General features: G+C 35.7%; 1 protein-coding gene across 1 annotated transcript in view; it reads right to left on the reverse strand.

Annotated features, from left to right (window-relative positions):
* DNAJC1 (DnaJ heat shock protein family (Hsp40) member C1) overlaps positions 1-12,291 on the reverse strand; it is a 226,776-nt gene that overhangs the window by 102,582 nt on the left and 111,903 nt on the right. Inside the window, exon 8 of the mRNA XM_047866500.1 lies at positions 6,802-6,965. Coding sequence (XP_047722456.1) covers positions 6,802-6,965 — 164 coding nt within the window. The remainder of the gene's footprint in view (positions 1-6,801; positions 6,966-12,291) is intronic.

A 12,291-nucleotide genomic window follows, 5' to 3' on the forward strand; every position in this document is an offset into this window, starting at 1 on the left:
TAAAAACAGAAATTGGGGGAGAAAATAACAATTGACAACACGGGAACACAAAGAATTATAAAGAATATTACACAAAATTGTATGCCAACAAATTGGATAACATAGAAGAAGTTGGTAAATTCCTAGAAACACAGAATCTTCCAAAAGTGAATCATGAATCAACAGAAAATCTGAACAGATGGATTACCACCAATGAAACTGACTCAGTCATCAAAAAACTTCCAACAAACAAAAATCCAGGACCAGATGGCTTCAGAGATGAATTCTAGCAAACATTTACAGGAAAGTTAATACCTATTCTTTTAAAACTTTCAAAAAAAAAAAAAATAGAAGAGGAAGGAAAACTTCCAAATTCAAGCTATGAAGTCAGTATTACCATGATACCAAACCAAAGACACTACAAAGAAAGAAAACTACAGGTCAGTATCTCTGACAAACATAGATGCAAAATCCTCAACAAAATATTATCACACCAAACTCAACGATACATAAAAAAAACTTGTCACCACAATCAAGTGGGACAAACCCATAGTTGCCATCATATGCAGTGGTGAAAACTGAAAGTTTTTCCTTTAAAGTCAAGAACACAACAAGGGTGTCTGCTTTCACCTAGTTTATTCAACATAGTCCTTAGAAGTCCCAGCTGCAGCAATCAGACAACATAAAGAAATAAAAGGCATCCAAATAGGTTAGTAAGAAGTAAAACTATTTGCAGATGGCATGGCACTATGTTTAGAAAACCCTAAAGACTCCACCAAAAAACTATTAGAATTGATAAGTGAATTTGGTAAAGTTGTAGGATACCAAGTTAATATACAGAAATCTGTTGCATTTATATACATTAATAACAAAGTAGCACAAAGAAAAATTAAGAAAACAGTTCCACTTATGACTGCATCAAAAGAGTAAAATACCTAGAAATAAATTAAACCAGGGGTGAAAGACTTGTACTCTGAAAAATATAAGACATTCATGAAAGAAACTGAAGATGACACAAATGGAAAGATACACCACGCTCATGGATTGGAAGAATTAATGTTATTGAAATGTCCATACTACCCAAAGCAATCTACAGATGCAATGCAACCCCCTTTCAAAATACCAACAGCATTTTTCACAGAATTAGAATAAAATTTGTATGGAAGCACACACACACACACAAATCTCGAATAGTCAAAGTAATCTTGAGAAAGAAGAACAAAGCTGGGGGTATCACAATTCTGGATTTCAAACTATACTACAAAGTTACAGTAATCAAAAGAGTATGGTACTGGCACAAAATCAGACACAAGGATCAACCGAACAGAAGAGAGAACCCAGAAATAAACCCATATCTATACGGCTAATTAATTTAGGACAAAAGATGCAAGAATATACAATGAGGAAAAGATAGGCTCTTCAATAAATGATGCTGGGAAAACTGGGGAAAGCTACCCATAAAAGAATGAAATTGGACCACTTTCATATGGTACACACAAAAATAAACTCAAAATGGATTAAAGATCTAAATGTGAGAACTGAAACCAGAAAACTCCTAAAAGAAAACATAGGCAGTACTCTTGGACATTAGGCTTAGCAACATATTTATGGATATGTCTCCTTAGGCAAGGAAACAAAAAGAAAAATAAACTATAGGAACTAAATCAAAATAAAATCTTTGCACTGCAAAGAAAACCATCAACCAAAAGGTAACTCACAGAATGTGAGGAGACATTTGTAAATGATATGTCTGATAAAGGGTTAATATAAAAAATTTACAAAGAACTTATATACTCAACACCAAAAAAATCAAACATTACAATGAAAAAACAGAAGACCTGAGTAGACATTTTTCCAAAGAAGACATACAGATGGTCAAGAGACACATGAAAAGATGCTCAATATCACTCATCATCAGGGAAATGCAAATCAAAAACACAATGAGATATCACCTTTTACCTGTTAGAATGGATAGTATCAAAAAGACAAGAAATAACAGGTGTTGGTAAGGATGTGGAAAAAAGGGAACACTTGTGCACTGTTGGTGGGAATGTAAATTAGTGTAGTCAATATGGAAAACAGTACAGAAGTTCCTTGAAACAATAAAAATATAAATACCACGCAATCCAGTAATTCCAGTACTGGGTATTTACCCAAAGAAAATGAAAAGACTAATTTGAAAAGATATATGCACCTCTTAAGTTTACCGCAGCATTATTTACAATGGCCAAGATATGGCTAAGTGTCCATTGATAGACAAATGGGTAAAGTAGATGACACACACACACACACACACACACACACACACACACACACACACATAGAAATAGTATTCAGTCATAAAAAAGAATGAGCTCTTGCCATCTGCGACAAGGATGGCCTTAAAGGGTATTATGCTAAATGAAATAAGTGAGACAGGAAAACTATACCTTTTGATTTCACTTATATGTGGAATCTAAAAACCAAAACAGACAGACAGACTCTTAAATACAGAGAACAAACTGGTGGTTGCTAGAGGGGAGGGGAACTGGGGGGTGGGCAAAAGAGATGAAGGAAATTAAGAGCTACAAACTTCCAGTTATAAAATTAGTAAGTTACAGAGATGAAAAGCACAGCACAGGGAATACAGTCGATAATATTGTAACAACGTTGTATGGTGACAGATGACGACTTACTGTGGAAAGTATAGAGTAATGTACACAATGTCAAATCGATAATGTTGTACACTTGAAGTTAATATAACATTGTATGTCAATTATACTTCAATTTAAAAAAAAGCACAGCAAACTCTGTGGCACTTTAACTGACCCCAGTCATATACCCTTTTCCACAGCTCATCACAGCCTGTGCAAATAATAACTGATTCCTAATTATGGCAGGAGCAGAATGAGCTAATTTGCAAAGAAGTAAAAACAATTATTTGTTCTAACCTGTCTGCTGGCTGCCTGGAATCCTGGTTCAAAAAGCTTGTCTTTATTTTGCCTAAGTCAAAATTGGCCTAATTCTAAAGCTGCTACCCTGGAGGCATTGGTTGAAAACTTTTACAGGCTGATATCTTAGCCGCTGCTGACGGAGGTGACAGAAAACAGTTGGGAAAGCAACAGATTAACCAAAAAGCATGGGGGGAAAGGCTGAGGAATGAGATCCTCTGACATTGCCGGGAATGTAGAGGTCCATGTTCATGCTCAAGGCTATGAGCATGCTCAGAAAAGACCTGAAAATAATCTAAGTTCTCACTGGCTGCTGACGTTGAGTCTCTTTGGAAACAGAAAAGAATAGGGCAGAGTTATAAACCACCAGGCAATCTCCAACACATACACAGAGGCCATGGCAAAGACTGGAAGAATTTTGGGCTCCAGGTATTTAAGGGAATCTCTGTCCAATTACTAGCTGTTCACTAAGCTAAGGAAACAGAGTTCAGTGCTCACACATGACAAAAAATACAGACTTCAGAAAATTAGTTTAAAAAAAAAGCACTAAACAGACAACCACAATCAGCCCAAATAACAACAAATCCTAGGAAGGAGAGAGAGAATCTGGTTTCCAGAGTTGCCAAGTTATAATACTGATAATATCTGGTCTTCAGTAACAATAACAAAAATTACAAACCCTGCAAAGAAAAAAGACAGTATGTCCCATACAAAGGAATAAAGAAACAGAAACTATGCCTGAGGAAGATCAATGTACTTTCTAGATGAAAGCTTTAAATCTGCTATTTTAAATATGTTCAATGAACTAAGGGAAACCAAATAACTAAAGGCGACATTTACACAAAGACCTGTATGTGGGTGTCCAGAGTAGCTTTGTTTATCACAGCTAAAGAGGAGAATCAATCAAATGTCTATTAGCTGATGAATGAATAAATAGTATGTGACGGATACATACAATGGAATATTATTCAGCCATAAGAAGAAATGAAGTACCATTAAATGCTACAACATGGATGAACCTTGAAAACATTATGCAAAGCCAAACACAAAAGAGCACATATTACATGATTCTAATTAAATGGAATGTCTACAATAGACAAATCCATAGGGGCAAAAAGTAGATTCGTGGTTGTCATGGACTAGAAAGGCTGAGAATTGGAAATAACTGCTAACAGGTAGAGGGTTATTTTTATTTTTTTGGTATGATGAAAATGTTCTCAAATTAGATACTGGTAATGGTTGCACAACACAGTGAACAGACTAAAAATCACTAATGAGTATGCATTAAAAAAAAATGTTTATTCATTTTGAGAGACAGAGAGAGAGACAGAGAGGGAGAGAGAGAAAGTGTGAGTAGGGGAGGGGCAGAGAGGGAGAGAGAATCCTAAGCAGGCTCTGCACTGTCATCACAAAGCTCAACTCACAAACCATGAGATCATGACCTGAGCCAAAACCAAGAGTCAGATCTTTAACCAACTGACCCACTCAGGCACCCCAAAGTGTATGCACTTTTAAATGGCGAATTTCAAGTTATGTGAAATATATCTCAATAAAAATTCTATAAAACGCTGGCAACATAGGTCATATTTAATAATGAAATGATAAAATTTTAAACATAATTTCACAGCTGAAATAAAAAGTTTCAATGATGGAAGTTTTTGAGATGGGTAACAAAACAAGGATACTTGTCATGACTTCTATTCTACGTGTACTGGAGATCCTAATTAGCACAAAAGAAAAAAATGCATAACATACAAATAAATAGAATTTAAAAATAAATTTAGCAAGGTTGCTGGATAAAAGGTTATTAAAAAAATCCATTATATTTCTATATAGCAAACGTGATTAGAAAGTGAAATGAAAGAAACAATATCATTTACAATGTCCTCTAAAAACACTAAATACCCAGGGAATAAATCCAGAAGACAATGTGCAATATGTACACACAAGAAACTGCAATACGTTATTAAAGTGTTTTAAAGACATAAATGAATGGGTTTATTCATGGTTTGTAGACTCAATGCTGTCTGGATGTGAATTCTTCCAAAATTGATCTCTATATATTCAATATAATCCCAATTGAGTATTTCAGCTGAATAATTTGTGGAAAATGACAAGTACTTCAAAAACGTGTATGAAAATATAAAGTGGAAATCTTGTAGAAGGAAAACAGAGCTGGAAAATTATTGCACCAGGTACCTATTACAAAGCTACAGTAATAAATGCCGTACAGTATTGGCATAGGATGGACAAGTAGATTCACGGAACAAAGTAGAAAGCCTGAACAGACCCACACAGTTATAAACACTTGTTTTATGATAAAGATGGTTATTTGTAGAGTTGTAGGAAGCAGTATTTTCATTAATTGAGTCAACTTGTTTGAAAACTTCTGAAAAAAAAATTACACTTAAACATTACTTCACCCCAAAACACAAAAATAAATTCCAGGAGATTATCGATCTAAATGTGAAAAACAAAACATTAAAGTTTGTAGAAGAATTTAGCAATTAATCTTTATGACCTCAAGGTAGGAAAAGATTTCTTAAACACAACACAAAAAACACCAAAGAAAGGACAGTAAAGGAAAAGCATGGTAATTAAAATTAGTGACTCTCATCATCAAAAGAAACCATTAAGAGAGTAAAAGGGCAAGCCAGAGTGGAATAAAATATATGTAAAAGACCTGTTTACGAATTATATAAAGAACTCTTTACAAATCAGTATAGAACGCATAGGCAACCCAATTCTCCTATTCACATAGGAGAATATTAGTGTCCAAAAACATAAGAAAAGGTATTCATTCAATCTTATTGATCAAAGAATATGCAAATTAAACCATATTAGATATCACTATATACCTACCAGAATGGTTAAAATATAAAAGACTTGATGAAATGTTGCAAGAATGTAGAGTAACTGGAATGTTTATATCCTGCTGCTGAAGTATAAATTGATAAAAATATTTAAAAAAATAGTTTAGAAGTAAAGTTGAGCTACGACCCTGCAACTTAACTACAAAAATAGAAATTTACACATATGCATACTAAAAGTACAACAAAGTTCACAGGAAAATTATTTACTGTAGCCTAAAGCTGGAAAAAATACAAATTTTCAACAGGATAAATTCTGCTACATTTCTAAATGGACTACTATACAGTAATGAAATGAACAACCTACTTCCACACACAATAATGGACACATCTCACAAATATCACACTAAATGGAGGAAAGCAGATGCAAAAGAGTACACATGGAATGTGTTATGGACTGAATTCTGTGTTCCCCCCAAATCATGTGTTGAAATCCTAATCCCCAATGTGATGATATTAGGACGGAGGGCCTTTGGGAGATGATTAGGTCATGAGGGTGGAGCCCTCATGAATGGGATTAGTGCCCTTACACAAGAGACCCCAGAGAGCTCTCTCACCTCTTCTGCCATGTGAGGACACAGCGAGAAGACTGCTGTCTATGAATTAGGAAGAGGGCCCTCACCAGACACCGAATCTGCCGGCGTCTTGATCTTGGACTTCCCAGTCTTCAGAACTGTGAGAAATAAATGTTTGTTGTTTAAGCCACCCAGTCTATCATACTTTTGTTATAGCAGCCTGAATGGACTAAAACAGGATGATTCCATTTAGAAACTTCAAACAACAGGTTAAACTAATCTATGATGTTAGAAGTCAGGGTAGTTTTATCTTTGTGGAAGAAAAGGAAGGTAGAGACCAGGAGGAAGAACGAGGGAGGCTTCTGGACAATGGCAATGTTCTACATCCTGATCTTGGCAACAGTTAACTTGGTTCAAATCGTGATAGTTCACTGAGATGTGTATCTATATTTTATGTGCTTTTCTGTATTTTACTCAATTAAAAGAAATGTTTTAAAGTTTATTTACCTGTTTTTTCTGTGTTTTGTTTCTGTTTTCCAGCCAATCATCCATTTGTTCCTCAATTTCTTCTATAGAAGTTCCATGATCATAAGATTGAATATATGCACTTTCTAAAGGCGTATATACAGGAAATTCAGGTTTTGGTTTTTTTACTTTAACTTTCTTCTGTTCTAAAAATGTTTAAGAGAATCAATTATTGATATTTGTTAAGAATAAAAACGGATTTTAAACATTTTATTCATACTGTATCTTGAAAAAATTGTTCTTTCATCAAAATAGAACTCTATACAATGGAATATAACTTAGCCATAAAAAGGAATGTAATCTTGCCATTCGCAAGAATATAGATGAACCTCAAGGGCATTATGCTATGTGAAATAAATCAGAGAGAGAAAGACAAATACCTGTGATCTCTCTAATATGGGGAAGCTTAACAAAACAAAACCCAAACCCTCAATAAACCCACTCACAAATACAGAGATCAGTGGTTGCCAGAGGTGGGTGTGGGGAGTGGAGAGATGGGTGAAGGGGGTTAAAAAAGATTACAACTGCTTTGCTGTAAATAGCTGGCTGTGTTATTATGCATTAGCTACTGCATTGTTTTTAAATAAAACTCAGAGATGCTAATGATGAGATGATGATCATGATATAACCGCTATATCAATTTGTATAGATCTTTAGTTTTCAAAGTACTTTTCATGAAACATTTCATACTGACAAAAGAGCCTGGTCATTAGTGTTTTAATTTTATCCTTACCACCGAATAGTGCCATAATATTGGGCAAGTAACTTAACCCTGTTAGAACAAGTGTCTATTTTCTCATTTGTAAAAGAGAGCTAAATCTAATCTTTTAAGTTGATATGCAGCAAATTATATAACTCTAACATACTACGTGGTATAACAGTGGCTCTTTAATGAATAGCATATATATTCATCTTTTCAATATTTTAACAAAGGCAAATCTAATCTGGTGGCAGCAGGGATAGTTATCAATATCAACTGGCCTCTTCAAATCCCATTTTTTAAAAAACATTTATTTTTGAGAGAGAGAGAGAGAGAGAGAGAGAGTGAGAGCAAGGGAGGGACAGAGGCAGAGGGAGACACAGAATCCGAAGCAGTCTCTAGGCTCTGAGCTGTCAGTACAGAGCCTGACACTCAGAGCCTGACATGGGGCTGGAACTCACTAACTGTGAGATCATGACCTGAACCAAAGTCGGACGCTTTACCAACTGAGCCACCCAGTCACCCCAAATCCCATTTTGATTAGAGTCAATACTGAGAAGAAACTCCATTCTTTTTTTTTTTTTTTTTTTTTTAAATTTTTTTTTTTTCCAACGTTTATTTATTTTTGGGACAGAGAGAGACAGAGCATGAATGGGGGAGGGGCAGAGAGAGAGGGAGACACAGAATCGGAAACAGGCTCCAGGCTCCGAGCCATCAGCCCAGAGCCTGATGCGGGGCTCGAACTCACGGACCGCGAGATCGTGACCTGGCTGAAGTCGGACGCTCAACCGACTGCGCCACCCAGGCGCCCCGAAACTCCATTCTTAATTGCTACAGTCGAATGCCTTATAACCATATCTTCACTACTGTGTGTGCATGTGTGTTTGCAGATTCTATAATGCTGATGGTAAAATTCATGATATTGGCATAGAAATAGATAAATTCCTAGAAGAGAACCGAGAATCCCTAAACATTTCAATTCAGTGGGAAAATGATTTAATAGCTGATGCAGGTGCAACTTAATATCCATTGGAAAGGAAAGTAGACATAATTTTATCCAATACGTAAAAGTAACTTCCAGTTAGATAAGAGACTTGACTTTAAAAGCCCAAACAAGGGGCGCCTGGGTGGCTCAGTCGGTTAAGCGTCCGACTTCGGCTCAGGTCATGATCTCGCGGTCCGTGAGTTCCAGCCCCGCGTCGGGCTCTGTGCTGATGGCTCAGAGCCTGGAGCCTGTTTCAGATTCTGTGTCTCCCTCTCTCTCTGCCCCCCCCCCCCCCGTTCACGCTCTGTCTCTCTCTGTCTCAAAAATAAATAAACGTTAAAAAAAAATTAAAAAAAAATAAAAAAATAAAAATAAATAATAATATAAAAAAATAAAAGCCCAAATAATAAACATCTTGCAAAAAGAAATCTAAAAAATTACGTGCAATATTTAAAGATGAGGAAATTTTAACTAAGACTGAAAACCTAGATGCTATAAAAAAGATAAAGAATAAACAAATAAAGGGGCGCCTAAGTGGCTCAGTCGGTTAAGCGTCCGACTTCAGCTCAGGTCACGATCTCACAGCCCATGAGTTCGAGCCCCATGTCAGGCTCTGGGCTGATGGCTCAGAGCCCGGAGTCTGCTTCCGATTCTGTGTCTCCCTCTCTCTCTGCCCCTCCCCCGTTCATGCTCTGTCTCTGTCTCAAAAATAAATAAAAACATTAAAAAAATTAAAAAAAAAATAAACAAATTAAGAGAGAGAGATAATATATTTGGAAAGAATATCTACAATTTAGAGTACAAATAGAAGATTGATCTATAGAATATATAGAAATAGTATATATTGACAAGAGGGTAAGCACCCAACAGAAAAAAATGGGCAACGTTTACAGAAGAACAAATCCAAATGGCCAAGAAACAAGAAAAAATACTCACAACCTCTAAAAGGTTAAAGAAATGCAGATTGAAGTAATAACAAAATATGATTTTATACCTATCGTATAGACAGAAATGTAAAAATCTAACAAAAGGTACTGCTGGCAGGGAAAGGGCCATCTCTACATTGGTGGTAGAAATTTGAATTATTATATTACAGCCTTTTTGGAAAGTGATCTAAGAGAATCGATTAAAATAAAAAAAATAAGCTTTTCTCCAGCAATCCCCTCAGAAACAAAAGCATTAAAATGTAATTGTATGTAAGTATGTGGTATATATGTATATGTGTCTGTTAGCATGGAGATAAAAAACTGTTAATATAGTATGTGCATATTAATAGAAGAAATGACTGAATAATTGTTGGTGATGTATCTATACTAAGGAATTATTAAATTACCATAAAAAGATACTAAAGTTCAGCTATACCAGTTGACTTACAGGGATTTTCATTGAGTAATAAAGCAAGATACAGAAAAGCATATAAGATTCTCTATTTGCAAAGGAAAATAATGCCTCTTCAAATCCCTATATATGCTTGCATATATATTTTCATCTAAATACATTTGAATATTATTATAAGAGTATGGGGAAAAATATGGATGAATGCCTACAAGGTATGTAGGGGGTACAGATAAAGAGGAAGGGAAGAGACAATAAAGGGAAAGAAAGAAACATATCAGTAAGAAAATAAATAATATATGTGAATGTATATTTATATATTTCTACCAAGTTGTAGATATCAATAAAAAAACAAAATTTAAAGGTTATACAACATAAGTCTTTCTGAAAATACAATTTCTAAAACCAACAAACCTACAGCTTATAAATATTTACTAAATTCTTGCTGCTTTAATAATACAGGGCTAAGACTATAGCAACTAACATTTTACACTTGGCAAAACTTCGCATATATTAAAACAAAAACAAAAACAGGTGTTTTCAAAACATGCCTAAAGGAAAAAAAGTCCTATCTGCTAACTACCCTCATCTTTCCTCCAGATTTCAATAAACTCTATATAATTAGTGTGGGCCCAGCTATCATGAATTTTGGGGTTGTGAACACATCCGTGTTTATAGTTCATCCAAGAAAAAAAAATCTAAGATCTTTAAGCAGCACAATGAATTTCATGGGGAAGTAGTTAAATAGAAAATATAGAGTATTTTTGCTGGAACTGTAAGTCCTATTAAAGTTTTGTAAGTTATGGGCTTCAAGTTAAGATAGATTGATTCCTAATGGCAAGCCTGACAAAGGCAAGAAACAAAAACTAGCTAACCAAGAACAGAACAAGTATTGTTAAAATGTCTATACCACCCAAAGCAATCTACACATTCAATGTAATCCCCATCAAAACAACACCAGCATTCTTCACAGAGCTAGAACAAACAATCCTAAAATTTGTATAGAACCAGAAAGATGCCAAATAGCCGAAGTAATGTCGAAAAAGCAAAGCAAAGCGGGAGGCCTCATAATTCCGGACTTCAAGCTATATTACAAAGCTATAACCATCAAGACAGTATGGTACTGGCACAAAAAGAGACACGCAGATCAATGAACAGAACAGAGAACCCAGAAATGGACCCACAACTGTATGGTCAACTTATCTCCGATAAAGCAGGGAAGAATATCCAATGGGAAAAAGTCTCTTCAACAAATGGTGTTGGGTAAACTGGACAGCAACATGCAGAAGAATGAAACTTTCTTATGCCATACACAAAAATAAATTCAAAATGGATTAAATGTCTAAATGTAAGACAGAAAACCATCAAATCCTACAGAACACAGGAAGCAATCTCTTTGACCTTGGCTGTGGCAACTTCTTACTAGACATATCTCTGGAGGTAAAGGAAACAAAAGCAAAATTGAACTCTTAGGACTTCATCAAGATAAAAAGCTTCTGCAGAGGGGTGCTTGGGTGGCTTAGTCGGTTAAGCATCTGACTTTGGGTTAGGTCATGATCTCATGGTTCATGAGTTCAAGCCCCACATTGGGCTCTGTGCTGACAGCTCAGAGCCTGAAACCTGCTTTGGATTCTGTGTCTCCTTCTCTCTCTGTCCTTCCCCGCTTGTGTGCTCTCTCACTCCTTCTCTCTCTCAAAAAAAATAAACATTAAAAAAAAAAAGCTTCTGCACAGTGAAAGAAACAATCAGCAAAACTAAAAGGCAACCTATAGAATGGGAGAAGATATTTGCAAATGACATATCGGATAAAAGACTAGTAGCCAAAATCTATAAAGAACTTCTCAAACTCAACACCCAAAAAATAAAGAATCCAGTTAAAAATGGGCGGAAGACACAAATGGACATTTTTCAAAAAAAGATATACAAATGGCTAAGAGACATGTGAAAAAATGCTCAACATCATTCATCATCAGGGAAATACAAATTAAAACCACAATGAAATACCACCTCACACCTATCAGAATGGCTAAAATTAGCAACTCAGGAAACAACAGATGTTGGCAAGGTTATTTTCCACAGAAAAAGATGTTTTCTGCAGAAAAAGGAGAATCCTCTTACACTGTTGGGGGGAATGCAAACTCGTACAGCCACTCTGGAAAACTGTGGAGGTTCTTCAGAAAGTTAAAGATAGAACTACCCTACAACCCAGCAATTGTACTACTAGGTATTTACTCAAAGGACAAAAAAAAAAAAAAAATACTCCCCCATGGAGTGGGGGAGAGGGGCAGAAGAAGAGAGAGAGAATCTTAAGCAGGCTCTACACTCTGGTGTGGAGCCCGATGCAAGGCTCAGTCCCATGACCCTGGGATCATGACATGACCTGAAATCAAGAATCAGATGTTCAACCAACTGAGCCACCAGGTGCCCCAGGAAGGAAGTTTTAGTGTTAAGC

This window comes from Prionailurus viverrinus, chromosome B4 (assembly GCF_022837055.1).
Source record: "Prionailurus viverrinus isolate Anna chromosome B4, UM_Priviv_1.0, whole genome shotgun sequence".
NCBI lineage: Eukaryota > Metazoa > Chordata > Mammalia > Carnivora > Felidae > Prionailurus > Prionailurus viverrinus.